This window comes from Oryzias melastigma, linkage group LG12, assembly GCF_002922805.2.
Source record: "Oryzias melastigma strain HK-1 linkage group LG12, ASM292280v2, whole genome shotgun sequence".
In the NCBI taxonomy this organism is placed as follows: domain Eukaryota; kingdom Metazoa; phylum Chordata; class Actinopteri; order Beloniformes; family Adrianichthyidae; genus Oryzias; species Oryzias melastigma.
Window position 1 is genome coordinate 22,710,408 of NC_050523.1, and position 16,288 is coordinate 22,726,695.

Consider the following 16,288-nt stretch of genomic DNA (forward strand, 5'->3'; position numbering starts at 1 on the left):
ACTCAACAAGCCAGCGACTGAACCCTCAGCTTCCATGACCCCAGCTCACTGCAGCAGACCCCTAATTCAATAGTGGAGGGGCGGGGTCAGACGGCGGCCCCCCCTCCTGACGCTGAGCTTCCCCTTCAGCCATAACAGCAACAACAGATTTAGATAGTTAGAAACCGTTCGTCTCACCAGAAACCACAACTCGACATGATCCACTGAGTGGAAGCAGATTTTCAGTAAGTAGCAGATTTGAGCCGCTTCCAACAGGAATTCTTCCAAATTCAAGGAAAGGAAAAACGCAGTCTGCCTCTGCAGGATGTCAATGATCGGCAGCAGATTTGGAAACATTCACACCTGAGAAAAAACAAATACTAAAAAGGTGAAGCTTCAGAGGAAATTGATCCCAGACATTTTTAAAAGGTTCAAAGTTAATCTTCATTTAGTGCAAAGTAGATCGAAATAAATATTTCATTTTGAACTTGTTTGGAGCAACTTGTACCTTCCAGCACAGAAACATTGACCTGATCATTACCTAACATGATTCCAATTAATCGGTTTCTATTCCCATAGTCCCCAACAAGATCTATCCAATCAAATCAATCTAAACCAATAAAAAATGTTTCCTAATGAGATAAATCAATAATTAACATTGGAAAATACCATTTGGATTGAGACATGTAGGTTTATTTTAGTATAACGCAAGTGTATCACAGTAGACAACACACAAACTGATCAACCATTACGGAGCAATGTGTGGAAACACTGAATTTACAGTCATGTGACCATACTGAGTGGTAGAATGTTCTAATATTGGATACGAATGGATTTGACTTTAATTCTTGTTTATTTGTAAACATATTTAATGTACACTTGATTATCTTGAAGAAATACAAGGAATCTGGATAACTTTACCCGTTACCTGTTCAGTACCAGATATTTATCTGAGTCACATTGGTGGAAGTTTGGGATAAAGATGTTTTAGGTCAGTGAATCGATCGTTTAAAGTGAACCAAAATCGACTATAAACTGGATCAGCAACCACTAATTATATATGAATGGAATCAATGCTAAAATAAATGTTAATACCTCTACAAAATATTCATCTTGCGCTTTTAGCAGAACTGATTTTAATTCCAAACAGACACGCTCCATGAGAAAAAAAAATAATCCCGGGATTTTAAAGAAACGTAGAAACAGAATAAAAATTCAATTTCGTGGTTTGTTGAGTTTCAGCCTCACGTTGGCTAAAAAAGTCATGAGGGGGAAAAAAGTATCACAAATTCTCAACTGAACAAGCACATCCAGCCTTTTTTTGGTGCCGCGCGCCAACCTTTAATCTCCGTGCGTAAAAACGCAGGTGGTGGTCCCACGCGCGAGGAAGCTGCTGGCAGCAGCGAGCACGCACATCAGTAACAATCCCGTGTCAGGACCCCGCAATAATCACGCAGACCAAATACCCCCCACCCCACCCCTATGTCTGTAGAAAAGCTTGAAGGATGATGCCAAAAACGAACCATCTCGGCAATATTTCATTTTTATTTTGGGGGGTTTCCGTTCCTCTCTGGATTTTCAAGATGTTCCAAGCGGGAGAGTTTCCCGCAGACTGTTCGTGGGAGGATCATCCATCCATTTACTTTATCTAGTTCCCAGCTGCTTTGACTCCAAATAATCTCACGCGCTTCCGAAAATAGTTGTAAAGCATAAAACTGTAGCAAGTATATTATTATTATTATTAGTAGTATTATTATTATTATTAATATTCACTCAGACGGTGTCAGATGGTTTTTACTTTGTGCGTAAACTTACTTCTTCCGTTCTCCTTGATGAAAGAAACCAGCTCCTTGTAGTCCTGCTCGTTGGTGTACGGCCGCGCGGACACGGTCAAGTTCATCTCGTCCTTCAGGTTCATGAAAATCCCCTCAGAGAGAAAGTAGTGCGGCCGGTCGTCCTGCTTCAGGTCGTAGAAGATCACCACGGCCCGGGACGTCCAGTTGAACTGCGTGTGCAGCGCGTTGACGAAGGCCCCCAGCTTTGTGGTGGACGGCCCGATGCGCACGATTGTCTTGTACTCGTCCAGCTTCTCGAAGCCGTACGCGGGCCCCCCGGCCGTGATCAGCGGGAGCTTCCAGTGAGACACGAAGCGCCCCACGGAGGCCAGCGGGTACACGCACCCGGGTCCGAAGAAAACGTCCGGGCGGCTGTAAAGTTTGGCGTCCACCACCACCACCTGCGCGCGGCTCTCCGCGCACGAGCCCGGCGCGGCGGGGTTCTCCGTGCTGTAGTTGAGGATGTTGATGGTGCGCCCGAGCAGCAGCTTGTGTTTGGTGTGCAGATCCTCCTGCGCCATGAGCAGGGCCGGGAAGACGCGCGGCAGAGCCCACGGGTACTTGTGGTGGTTGTCCGGAAGCATGACTGCCGCGGTGATGTTGCCTCTGCAGTCGGGCAGGAGGCAGCAGAACAGCGCCGCGAGCAGACAGCATCCCAGCGCGCCTCGGCATCCCATCCTCTGTCCGGGGAGCGCCGCGCGGCTGCGGGCGGCGCGCGCCATGGAGAGGACCCTCAACCGGCTTGGCGCTCCGCTGCTGCTGCTTCAGACACTCTCCTTCTTCTGTCTCCTTCAAAAGTCGCACAGATGCGTCATGCTGTCACGCCAGCGCGCGCGAGGCTCCGCTCTGTAAATCCACGCGAGTGAAGTTCCGAAGCGCAGCGTGCTTTGCGCGGAGGGGCCCCTCGGAGAGTGATAACAGCAGTCCAGAGGAGAGAACTTCACTGCGCGCTGCGCCGCTCGGCCCCCACACGTCATGCGCTGCACACAGTGTCCCCCCACAGTAAATCCCACCCCGGGAAGGGTTCCATTTCCTCTGAAGCATCACAGATTTAACGTGTAAATCAGAGATTTCTGACTGTTTTCATTTGTTTGACTTTCATAGCAAATTTCAGCCAAACGGAGAATGTATTTCCCGTATCCAGATCTTTGTTTCCAGACACTTTTAACTTTGTCTTTTGGGCATAAAAACAACTGTTTATAGGTTTTAAATAACACAAACAACAGAAGATAAACTTTACAGAAACATCAGTATTTTAACAGACGGGAGGAAAAATCTTTTGAATAAAATCTGAATTGAAGCGCCCTCTGCCGGAAAAGACAGTCTGAGCACGCAGGTGAAGAGCCAAAGAGGAAAGTTTGGCTTCATCTCAAACCATAGACTGTATAAAGGAATAATTTAATTATTTTTACAGTCAATGTCACAAACATTATCACTCAGGTTAAGAACCAAATTGACTTTTTGCATTAAGTGTTTGTTTTAAATGTGTAATTATGGGAGCTGTGACTGATTAAAGTCAGAAGTTATCTGATACTTGAGGGGATTTTATTGATAAAGTCACCACGGAGGACTTTACCTGGCTAGAATTTAGGAAGATAAGTTACAAATCATCTGTACTTTCAGTTTTAGCTCAGTGTCCGTGCGTAACTCCAGTCCACAATGATGTAGCTTCTTCAAAAAATATTTTTAATGAAGAATTTTGCATCTGATGAGTGTGAAAATAAAAGTTTTTGCTCGTAGAAGTCTGCAATAAAACATCAGCAGTAAAGACAAAATATAAATATGAAACGCAAATGAGTGTAAACGAGGAAATCCTTATATTTATTTCATATCTAATTTGGCAGATGATAAACTTCCCATCATTGGTTTCGGTTAATCATTTGCTCAAAATTTTGCAACAGAGTAAAAAGCAGATCTGATATACTGGAAAATGGCCTTTATTGAGAGCATTTTTGGAAGCAAGAAGACCTTCTTGAAATTCAAACTTTATCTGTCTAACTCACATGAGTCAAGGTGAATGAATACTTTTGGTAAAATTGTGTAGTTGAACCAGCAACTTAGTTAAAAGACAGTTTTGCCTTTTTTCCCCTCGTTTTTTATTCAAGGAAATTGCACATGAACAAAGATGTAATATTACGATCCTGCAGCATCTGTTTGGAATCACAAAGCCAAACAATGACATGCACTCCAGGGGGTAATTTAGAGACACCAATTAAACCGTTTTTGAACTACAGGAGGAAACTGGCGTCCATGTAGAAAAAACATGCATGCACAAGGAGAACATGCAAATTCTACACAGAAAGAATGCAATAGGGACTTGAACCCGGGCCTTTTCACTGAGTGCTAACCACTACACCACCATGCAGCCTATTGTGAAGGTTTTACTTTTAATATTACACATTCCTCTATTGAAAGTGAAACCAAAGACACAAACATTAAACGTTAAGCAACGTCTTTATCTGAAACAGAAGCAAAAACATGAATGTTCTGCTTCATTTTTAAGCTTAAACAGCTTCAAGACATTTCAATAAACTTATTTTAGCTCTGCTAACAGGCTCATTTGAAAATCTGTTTTTAAGTCTTGATTGTATTTAAACAATCCCAAGTTATGAAGAGGAAAATTCAGCTTCATGCACAAATAAACCTCACTCTTATGAACATGTTCTAAACAAGTTCTTGTGGAATTTTCATTCATGATAGAGGACATTTACAAAGATTAAGCTCAAAATTGCCTTTCTGAATATTTATTTATTCAAATAAATATTCTGAGCTGGAAACTGGATATAATATATATATCTCCAATATTTCTCGCTATTTTTGTTGCACCAGAAATCTTAGGTTGGGGACGTGGGGAGCTGTAAGCTACAGAGAAAGCATGTGAACAAAGGGATGATGGGAAATAATGACAGGCTTACTTTGAAGTAGTAGTCATAAAAAAAAAAAGAAAAAAAATACAGGTTTTTAAGATTATAGCTAAAAAGAATCACAAGACCACTGGGAAGACTTTGAATACAGATCAAAAGATCATCCGTTGGACTCTAATGAAACTCTAATGAATAAATGGAAGTGATGATTTAAAATGCTAAATATCGTTTATATTTGCATTTCTTCTCTTAACCAGGCCGTCCCGAAGAGGGGAGAGTGGAGGTTAAATTACCATAAAATATATCTCTTAACCAATGCACTCACAGACATGAACAAGAAATGAACTATTTTATTTTTATTCAGTGATTAATTGTTCTTTTTTCAGGCATCTGTTCAGCAAATACACATTTGATCTGGTCAGAAACAGACAGTTTCATGTACAAGAATCCCATCTTCTGCAGGAAAGGACATTTAGAAATACGAGCTGTGAATCATCAGAAAACCTAACGTTGCTTCTAGGATTTCTAACACAAAGGTTGTTTTCAGAGTAACTCCGTCAATAGCAGGTCTGCAGGGTCGGTGGTCACCCCCCCATCCGTCCATCCGCCCGTCTTCAGGACTCATTCAACCAGGAGAGCAGCTCAGGCGTGAAGTAGGTGATGATGATGTCGGCTCCTGCAGCACACATTAGGAACACTTTGTTAGCCTGAGAGGGACAAATTCTGGACAGTTGTTCTATGAAATATTTTATGTAAATGCGTGTTAATGTGTGTTTCGGTCTTCCACTTACAGAACTCATCTGTTCACACGTCGCTATGGAAGTTTTTACAACCACTTTACTGTGCTACATACAAAACGTGCGACCATTGAACATGTGTTGAAAGTTAATCAGGTTGAACTTTGACCAATCAGGGACTTGGATGTGGTAGTGAAGTATAGATGACGTCCTTTTTAATCCACACAGGTGCCAAAATAATAATTTTGGTTTGTGCCTGAACATTATTCTATGACACAAAGTGCTTCATATATCGGAATAGAGCTGTGAAAAAAAAAAATGGAGCAAGATTCACCAGATTTGCACCACTTTGATATTTCACATCAAATCTCTTTTAACTGTAGGTGGCAGACGTGCTAGGGTCAGTAGACACAGTCCAGTGTGAGAACAATGGGCTAAATGTGCTGGACACACCAGACACAGGTAATCAGTCATGAGTAGAGACCCATGACAATTACCTGGTTCAGGTGTGTCCAGCCAATAAGAACATGCCAGAGCAGGGTATGTTGGAAAACATGGAGGGAGGTGGCACTCGAGGACCAGGGTTCCTTACCCCTGAAAGTGTGTTTAACACGTTTGTGAACACGTGTCACATACCAGGTGTGAACGCAGCATGACTTAATTCTAGTTTATCAATTTTTATTATGGAGGTATTGCTGTGTCTTTATTTACTATCTTCTTGTCATCGATCTACTAGAACTGTATTCAGCGATTTTCTGAGGCCCCAAACCCCCAATAAAACATAATGGCACATTTTACAGTGGACAGTCTAAGCCACACCTGTGCAATAATCATGCTGTCTAATCAGTATCTTGATAAGGCACTCCTGTATATTAATCAGGTCTTTTCAGCAGGTTTATAAGGCACACCTGTGAAACATTCATGCAATCTAATCAGAGTCTTGATAAGGCACACCTGTGCAATAATTATGATGTCTAATCAGTCTTGATAAGGCACACCTGTGAAACATTCATGCCATCTAATCAGAGTCTTGATAAGGCACACCTGTGCAATAATTATGATGTCTAATCAGTATCTTTATAAGGCACTCCTGCCTTTTAACAAGGTCTAATAAGCAGGTTTATAAGGCACACCTGTGAAACATTCATGCCATCTAATCAGAGTCTTGATAAGGCACACCTGTGCAATAATTATGATGCCTAATCTGCATATTGATACGCCACACCTGTGAGGCGGGAGGGATTATCTCAGCAAAGGAGAAGTGCTCATCATCACAGATTTAGACAGAATTGTCAACAACATTTGAGAGAAATGTTTATTTTGTGTTTGTAGAAAATGTTTCAGATCTTCGGGTTCATTTCAGGACAAATGGGAGCAAAAACAAGTGTTGTGTTTATATTTTTGTTCTGCATATTTAATAAACTATGAGGTTTTTCTTTTGCATAACTGTATCGGTGGAGCAAGAAAGCGAAGAAGGTTTAATGTGTTCTTCTCACCTGCGCGCCGGAAGGCGGTCATGGCCTCCATCACAGCAGCTCGGAGGTCAAAGGCGCCAGCCTTCGCTCCGTGCCACATCATGGCAAACTCTCCGGACACGTTGTACACGGCGAGGGGGTGGGTAGGGAACTGAGGAGGCGATAGAACATTTACCACATATGTGACGGCAGGGCTCAGCTGCAGGAAAGACCTTCTGAGACTCACCTTGTCTTTGACTTCCCTCATGATGTCCAGGTACGGCAGGCCAGGCTTCACCATCAGCATGTCCGCCCCCTCCCTCACGTCCCGTTCCTGCAGTACACAGCAGCAGCATGAGGACAGGAGCCGCAAACACCTGAACTTATCCCCAAACCAACCTACCACAGCTCGGAGGGCCAGCCCTCTGGCTCCGGGGGGCAGCTGGTAGCAGCGCCTGTCCCCAAACGCAGGCTTGGACTGTGCAGCGTCCCTGCATGCAAACAGGATGGAGGCAGAGTTACCGCAACGCCACACAATCCCCCACATGCGCTCAACTACTGCTCACCTACCGGAAAGGACCGTAATAACACGAAGCAAACTTTGCGCTGTAGCTCAGCACCGACACCTGCAGGAGAAGCCACAGCAGACGTTAGCAAACACGCGGGGCGCGTTCCTCCGGCGGGCTCCACTGCAGTTCTGAAGGCCCGTCTCGCCGCAGAGAGGTCCCGGCGTTTCATTCAGTTACCTTGTTTCCCAAACCGTTGGAGAGCAGAAACTGCTTGATGGCTCGGACTCTTCCATCCATCATGTCAGAGGGAGCGATGATGTGGCAACCTGCAGAAAAAATACTTCTACAGAACCACCACCACCAGACAAAGCTCCAAAAAAGACACGTTGTGACATTTAACTAAATAATTCCAAATTTAAATAAAATACATTATTGTTGTCATGGTCATAGAGGGGTTACTAAAGACAGTCTGTGTATGAGAGGGGTAAAAGCTCTCAAGCAGCTCTATAAACTGTCAACCACTGGATGGAACATTTAAACACACAGGAATTCCCTTTTGATTTCAACCTCAATAATGCCATGAATGCTGACCATCTGGAATTTTCCAAACACTTTGACTGGAATCTGTATTTTCCCATCCCTGAAGGAACCCTGCGGCATCATTTGTTTGGGGCAGGGCGTGTTGGACGCCAGGCCCCGGGGGACAATTTTAGGAATAGAATTTAAAAGCTATAATCCCTTGACTGTATAGGAGAACTGGACTGAGTGCGTGTGATGTCACTCATAGAAAATTGTTTACTTCTGCCTCCAGCAAAATAAAGTCAATTCAGCTGCTAATTTTTTAGAATACGGGCGTCGACATATTGGAGTCAGATGACACCGTTAAGCGCTAATTGGTCTAAGTCATTGTTTCTATGGCAACCACTCTCACCTATCAGGACAGAGCTTGTTGTATGGCCACACCCCTACAACTTGAAACCAGGTTTGGAGGATCTGTCATTTAAATGCTTTGATTGTTCGATGTGAGACCACATGCTTTTGAGGCATCTGATTGGTCAGATGATTATCTTTAACTACACAAAAAAATATAAAAAATAAAAATAAGATTATCAAGAACATGTTTAAAAAAGGTATCAAATCAAGAATGGTTATTCTGACCAATAGAAAGACTGATTAACAGCTGTTTATTTCTCTAAAGAAGCTTATGGGATTTTGGCTTCTTGGAACCACCAGGTACTTTCTGTTTGGAACACAAAGGGGGAGGAGTGACTCATTCCAGTTCTCTTCTGCAGTCAATGGTTAAATCAGAGTTAAATATGAATCCAAGAATTCAGACTTCTTTCCTTCTCAGTTCCCTTCACCAAGGTAAGTGTAGGAGAACTTATTTTAAAAGCGCACATCTCAAATCTCCCAAGATGCTTTGCAAAGTAGTCACAAACCAGCATGTGTCCAAAGCTGTGTCCTTATAAAACAGAGACGCTTACCAGCCTTGGCGTAGGCCAGTGCTACCTCTGCCAGCCTCAGACAGCTGGCGTCGTTGTTCAGAGTGCCGTCATCGTTCAGGATGCCTGGAGGCCAGATCAGAACAACAAGCAGAGTCCCATCGTCATCATCCTGCGCTCCACGGAGCAGGTCAAAGTTAAGGGGAGACACTGACCGCAGTGCCCATGTGAGGTGTACGGACACAAGCAGACGTCACAGGAAACCAGCAGCTCAGGAAACAGGGAGCGGATTTTTTTAACCGCCAGAACAGCCGGCGTGTCGTCTGTGTCGGCGCCGGAGCCCCGGTCATCCTTATGAGGAAGGGGAAGGTCAAAGTCAGGAGACAGGTCATCCAGCTGTTCTTCCATTCCTCAGTCTATCCATCCCTCTATCCATCTACTGACTCTTCCTTCCATCCATTCATTTAGGCACAAAACCTTCCATTTATCCCTCATTCATCCTTCTATCCATAAATACATTTATCAATTTGTTTGTCCATCCATCCACACCTTTATCTATTCATCCATCTCTGTGTTGACTCATCAAATCAACCCACATTCAATCCATCTGTGTAGCATTAATAAAGAAAATTCATCTCAAGCAGAGTTGCCAAACTCTGATGACATTTTTGTACTGACACGCCCATCATGGCTGTAAACTCAACTTCAAGATACTACACAAAATAAAGATGTACTCGTCAATTCTACTGGTTTATGTCAGTTCTGTCTGCTATTAAAGTGTTTTTTCTTTCCTTTTCTATAAAATGCTGAGTCAGCAGCTCTAACTTCCTCCTGACTTTTCTTCCTCCATTCTCTTGGTTCAACAAACCTTAGCGATTTTCGCCGGGACCCCAAAGATCAGCACACATTTCAAGCCTTTCGCCACAAGAGGCTTCAGCATTCCCTCCAGCTTGTTCACGCCGTACCTGCAGAGGACAAAACGTGACTGAGTGGCTGCAGGGAGCCAGGCAGCACTGTGCTCTTTCAAAACCAGGCAGGTCGTCAGCGTTAGGATGGTGTTAGAGGACTGAACGCCATGTTACTAAACACAGACAAACAGGTTGGTGCTGATTTGAATGAGTTAACGAATCCCCGTCTTATCTCGGTCGGAGTCCAGTGTGTGGCTCTGACTCCACCCTTCTCTTATCTGAGGTCACTCCCTTGGTGGCGCATGGCGTCACACAATCATCTGGAATGGCGCTCCATCACTCAAACGTGCACCACAATATAAACACCATCTGGTTTGTGTGTGTCGGTCATTCTCACCTGGCCTGACCTGGCAGACTGTTGATGGGCTCCACTGCATCAGCATCATCTCTGCAGCACAAAACGAGCATGAAACTGATTCTATGATTTCAGGAAAATCAGAACGTCTGAACTGCAGAAGCGTCTGACTTCACTCACGTGACGAAGATGGGGTAAATCAGATTCTCGGGTCTGAGATCGGTCGCACACGTCTGCCAAAATCGGAGCGTCGGGTGGAAGTATCCGCTGTGGAGGATCGACTGTGCTGGAGTCTGCATCTTTGACCTTCAGCAGAGAGACAGACGGCATGAAGCTGTGAGGCCACAACTCTGCCCCGCAGGAAAACATGGCAGCTCAGCTTCACTGCAGAGTCAACAAGGCTCAGGTCTGCGGCTGCAACCCTTTGATCAGAACATAGACACTGAGCCCTGGAGACAGACGCCCCCAACACCCCCATCTGCAAAAACAATATCATCCCCAACTCAGTTTGTAGCTAAATGGATCAAATATTTTTAGAGAGAGAGTTTTTATTCATTTTAAATGTTTGAGCTTCAACCCCTTTCCACCATTACTAGATAAAAGAAACCAACTCAGAACAATGATCATTTAGTGGAGGAGCATGCTACATTTTTTGTCACCAAAACTACTTTAGTTTAAGTGTTCTTTAACACCATGTCAAGACATGTTTTAATTACAAATGCAAAATATTACAGCTCTGTAGTCTCTTATAAAAGAAACTGGTGAGGTGACATATCCCAGGCGCGCGCCCTGCAAGAACTCTACCATTTACAGAAACATCTCAAACTTTTTCGAGCACTTATCTCCTCTAATAAGAGATTATCTCTTATCGAATCACGGCGGAATTTACAACAACATATTCTATAAACGATCGCGATTACATCTGAAAACACTCATGAGCTAATATTACCCGTTTTTACATAAATAAAGAGGCTCACCTTAGGAGGAGGAAGCTGTCCACTTCTACACACTTGGAAGTCTTTCTTCTTCGGTGGTTTCTGCTCTGTAGTTCTACTTCCGCCATCTAGTGGCGGAAAGTGTTACTAACACGTTCTTACTGATTTACTGTTTGGGAGCTTTTTAACTTATGATTTATTTTTATATTGAAGAACAGATTTAAGTTAAAAGCAGAATTGCTAACTTTAACGCAAAAAATACAGTTAAATTGAGCCTGTCTGATTTAAAAAAATAATTTTAATGAGAACCAATTAGGTGTGAACTACATAGTCCTCCAGTCCAAAAAAACATACTTCATAGGTTAATTGTTAGGGGCTTAAAGATTAATCATTAATTAATTAATTTTCCCTCAATCCAATCAGACTGATCTCTGTCTGATCAAACTGCTAATAGAATCTACCTGGGCTATTATAAAAGTGTTCCAGAATGAGATAAATTGATAATCAAATCAATATCAAAATACCATTTGGATTGAGGCATGGTAGGTTTATTTGATATCACAATCAGAAATGTACAATTGTTATTCTAATCTATATCATAGACCACACATTATGATATTTCATATCATAATGTGTGGTTGCTGAAACGACCCGATTTAACACCAATTCAAATCTCACTGATATTTTTCCACATCAGAATAATCCAAAGGGAAGGTTTTTAAAATATTCTACCACACTGTATAGTCATGTCTTTGATAAATTCAAAGTGTATCCACAAATTGGACTGTTGATGGTTGATTAGTTTTTACTGTCATCACATGTGTGTTTGTCCTCTATGATGACACTTGGTCATTTTTATGGTATTGTGAAATAAACCTATTGTGCCTCAATCTAAATGGTAAATTTAATATTGATTACCAATTTATCTGATTTTGAAACAATTTTATAAGCTGATTCAGTTAAAAACTTTCCTCAGATAGACCAATCTGGCTGGATCTTATAGGAATCTAAATTAATTCATCGATTGAGTAGATTAATCGTTACACCCCTATTTGCCACCACACCTGGAGGCATCATGGCTGATCCTCCTTAAGCTCTTTCTACTTTCCGTGTCCGTCTTAGTCACTTTGATTTGGAAATGGTTTATTTCAAGCAAAGCAAAAAAAAAAAAGATAAGAAACAGAAATATATATCTATAAAGAAGTATATCAAACATAGGATAATTAGTCAATAATTAGATATATTGAATCATTACTCTTAATCATATACAGTAGCTCTTTTTCATACAATACATGACACAATGAAAGTATTACATATTAAGATTGTCAAAGAGATTTCAATAAAGTGCTTGAAAGGGAGCAGGAGCAAGCGAACTTGTATATTCTTGCACCTGTTTTGTTTTGCTTTACTTGACGTATTATTATTATTATTATTATCCACATAAATTATGATTATCTGGCTCTTAACTTCTAGACAGTTATTCAGCCACAGAGATACAGGTTATTTTACAAAATCATAAGTGACAATAAATCCTTTTTTAGATGAAAATTTTATGTTGACCCTTTAAACAAAGACTAAAAAAATATATATATATGTGTACGTTTTGTAAAAATGAAAGCACGGGGCCAAACAGTTGACTATATGTTACTCCTCCAGTCCTGATGAGGGCGACAAAAACCTATTGGGACTTTAAGATTGTTCAGTTTCTCGCGATATTCCACGGGAATGGGATCTGGTGAAGAGCTAAGATGTTAACAGCAGTTTAGCTGTTTTCCAGTGTCATATTTAAGTGGCTGGAGTCGAAAAACCTTGTATTTCTAAGGTAAAGTGACTTTAACTAAACGCATTTATCTTTCGTTGCGCTCGTAATCCTGATTCCGCGTCACCTGTCCGTGATTAGCTGACGTTAGCACCGGAAAACACCACCCGCTCGGTTCCCTTCAAACACAAATTATGCTTTTGCTTTAGATTCTCTTCAAAAACAAACGTGACAACACTAAGCTTTAAGAACAAAACTGTAACCAAACTGATATTAATGAGGTTAAACGATGAGCTGACTCGGTATGGGGCCCGTCTATGGTCAGTCCGATCAGGACTGGTTACGTCTGTCGTAAGAAAAGCACGCAGCGTTGTTATTTTTACTATAAAACTGCTTTTATTCATCCTGCACCCTCGTCGTTGTTCTCAGGTCGGATCTGAAGATGTAGTCATCCCTGCAGTCTCCTCTCCTCCCTGGACCTCCTCCACCTCCTCCTGTCCGGGCCTCCACCATGCTGTTCTCTCTGAGGGAGCTGGTCCAGTGGCTGGGCTTTGCGACCTTTGAACTGTTCCTCCACCTGCTGGCTCTGCTGGTCTTCAGCATGCTGGTTGCCTTGCAGGCTGACCTGCCATCCCCCAAACTGAGTTGGTGGCTGGTTTTCGTCCCGCTGTTTGCCGCAGACGGCCTGAGCACCTACTTCACCACCATCGTGTCCATAAGACTGTACGAGAAGGAGAAGCGTCTGGCTGTGCTGCGGCTCCTCTGGGTGCTGACGGTGCTCAGTCTGAAGCTGGTGTGTGAGGTTCTACTGTGCCAGAAGTTGGCCGAACAAGAACAAGCTAGAGATCTCTGGTTTGGTCTCATTGTTTCCCCCCTCTTCATCCTGCTGCAGCTGCTGATGATACGGGCCTGCCGGGTCAACTGAGGAGGGCATGTCTGATGAACATGAGCAGAGTGCAGTATCCGTCTGCCATTAGAGATTGAAAGCATTAACGTGACATTTTTTTCCCTATGCCTCATTTCCTGCTGTTTTCAATCCACTACGGTGTAGCTTGAAGGACAAGTTTATGCGCCTGCTTGAGTTTTGTTGTGTTTTCTGTTTTAAAGTAATTCTTTGAAGTCATTCCAGCCAGTCGATGTATGACTACATTTGGAGAACTTTAGGAGAATAAACTGAAAATGTCAGATGTAGTTTTTATCACATTGTTTCTGCACGTGGCAATCAATGGAAGAAAATGGGCCTTTAGGGGGAATGTGTTTCAGCTATTCTTCAATTTTGTCTCTGCATCTGATTTGCATAACTACAAAACATTGCAAAAATGGAAAGCTGTGCAGTTTTTCAATTGAATAGAGATCTCCAAAATGTATTTGCTGCCATTTTCTTTGCCCCCCCCCAAAAAAATGCTTGAAACACAAACATTCACTTTTCATTTTCTGTACTGTTGCTCATTCAACTGACCTTTAAAACTTTAAACCCCTTCGTTGGCTCCTGTTTGTGAGAATGACCCTCACCAAAACCTGTTAGTGCTTGAACTCCATCATTGCAAAGATGAGAAGATTGTTTTCACTCAACCTGCCCTGAGAGCTGTTTATTTTCATAATAAGTGATGTTTTTGGTTTATACTTTATTGTGTTATCTGTATCTGCATGTATTTAAGACTTTGTTTTATTTATTGTGCTGATGTAAAAGTATGTTGTGTGAATATGTTTTAAAGAAACATGCAGTTAGGTCCTTTTTTTCTTTTTTTTTTTTGCCTTGGCAAATTTGTAAATAAAGAACCAAAACAATATTTGTCTAATCAATATTTAGCCTCACTCAGATCATCTTTTGATCAATTTTTAAAGCATTTTCAGCAGTCTTTTAATTATTATGATGCTGTTTTTAGCCAAAATGATTAAACCTGTCATTTTCTTGAACATATTTTTTGCAGAGTGACAGAAGTTCATTAGAAATTTGTTTTGTGTTTTTTAATAAGCTTTATTGAACATTTTGATATTAAAATAGATAAATTAACATAAAAAAGACAGGACTATAAAACAAAAACAATGATTAAGCCAGATGGGCTACAATATATAACAAAATATTAAACATATCACAGATTGACAGTGTCTTCACAGCTTTTTGGTTATTATACCGTTGATATAGAGTTTGAATTCATACATGAAAACAACAAAACATGGTTTTCTACCTATTTACATTTGTGGATATGGAATTTTGCCAAAATAAAAATCAGATTTATTATACAGACATTATCAGCTTTCTTGACCTGACCTTTTGAAAAAAAAAACAAATAATAGATCTTTTCAAAATGGGTTAAGCTAACATCCACTTTCTTATGTATCTAACCACAAATGTAGATGGATGGTTCCAAAACAAAGGCACAATAGTCTCATTGGAATTAGTACAAAAACTAAAAATAATATCAAGGTTCAATTTAAATCTATATTGATAACAAGCTTTAGTAGTTGTGGGTTGACTGTTGAGCCTTCTCTGATTTCCCATCATCCCTTTCCTTACACTCTACTGCTTGCTTCTCAACATTAGTGGTGCAACATAAATGGTGAGCAATACTGGAACTACCGACCCATACAGTTTTGAGGCAGTTTTGTGCGTGCATCTATTTGTCTGCAAGTGGATGTATCAGAATGGACCACAGTAGGTAGCTGGAAGCACGCTGATTGTAGCACCTGCATAACAGCTGGAAGCTTTTTCCATCTGCCCCTGATTCTCTCTAATTTGAATAAAAATACCAATAAATGCAATTATAACCTTAATTTTCTTTATGCATTTCATTAGTCATCAGAAAAACGACAAAAACATGTTAAAAACACAATGTTTTGTCTTTAAGAAGTGTCTGTGCGTGTTTGCAAATAGTGACCACACGGGGTCGCTGTTCGCCGTTTTAAAGTGGTATTCTAGTCTATCAGTGATTAAAATCGGACGTTTTCCAAATATCGTATAAATGTTTTCTAATTGTACTTTATATTTTAATTATTCATGTTTGCCCACACCTTTTAAAGGGTTAAATTCCTAATAAGTGAATCACTCTGAAGCATGAGTGAAGCCAAACTTTGATAGTATTATATGAACGTGTACGGAGACCTGTGTCATTCTGCAATCAGGGCGAATCTAACAAATAAAACTGGGTATTGTTCTGGGCACTTAAGGCGAGCTGTGTTTAATTATAGTCACCTGATAAATATTTGATCAGGTACATTAATCTGTTGTAGTGCCCAAGAATAGAGCACTTAGCGCTGATTCATGCGCAGAAAGCTGCTTCACTCGGGGACCGAGACGGGACACCGGAGGAAACCTTCACTTCAGCTGAAATTTGAGTTTTCTTTTCAATATAGGCTCTACAAGTCAGGTAACAAAAAACCTGAGCAACGAATCGGCTTAGATTGAGAATTCTTCTTCGGGTAAGTGAAATGACGGACCGGCCTTGAATGCAACCTTTTTTGACTGACAGTTAATTTTCTGTGGTTAACAATGTCGGGGCGTGGTTTGGGT

The 16,288-nt window shown here is 41.5% G+C and overlaps 3 protein-coding genes across 3 annotated transcripts in view; 1 reads left to right on the plus strand and 2 right to left on the minus strand.

Annotated features, from left to right (window-relative positions):
* Positions 1-2,730, minus strand: part of LOC112163198 (atrial natriuretic peptide receptor 2) — a 96,049-nt gene extending 93,319 nt beyond the window's left edge. Inside the window, exon 1 of the mRNA XM_024299466.1 lies at positions 1,795-2,730. Coding sequence (XP_024155234.1) covers positions 1,795-2,536 — 742 coding nt within the window. The 5' untranslated portion in view covers positions 2,537-2,730. The remainder of the gene's footprint in view (positions 1-1,794) is intronic.
* A 2,282-nt stretch (positions 2,731-5,012) lies between these two features.
* On the minus strand, positions 5,013-11,196 carry alad (aminolevulinate dehydratase). The gene is made up of 12 exons (XM_024257737.2): positions 11,061-11,196; positions 10,264-10,389; positions 10,126-10,176; positions 9,689-9,785; positions 9,036-9,171; positions 8,863-8,946; positions 7,616-7,704; positions 7,440-7,495; positions 7,273-7,360; positions 7,117-7,203; positions 6,912-7,041; positions 5,013-5,354 (listed from the first exon to the last, which is right to left on the minus strand). Exons 1-12 carry the CDS (start codon positions 11,144-11,146, stop codon positions 5,293-5,295), a joined length of 1,092 nt encoding a protein of 363 aa, XP_024113505.1. The 5' UTR covers positions 11,147-11,196; the 3' UTR covers positions 5,013-5,292.
* A 1,485-nt stretch (positions 11,197-12,681) lies between these two features.
* tmem203 (transmembrane protein 203) lies at positions 12,682-14,352 on the plus strand. Its single transcript, XM_024257745.2, has 2 exons — positions 12,682-12,840; positions 13,207-14,352. Exon 2 carries the CDS (start codon positions 13,289-13,291, stop codon positions 13,700-13,702), a length of 414 nt encoding a protein of 137 aa, XP_024113513.1. The 5' UTR covers positions 12,682-12,840; positions 13,207-13,288; the 3' UTR covers positions 13,703-14,352.
* The last annotated feature ends 1,936 nt before the right edge of the window (positions 14,353-16,288 follow it).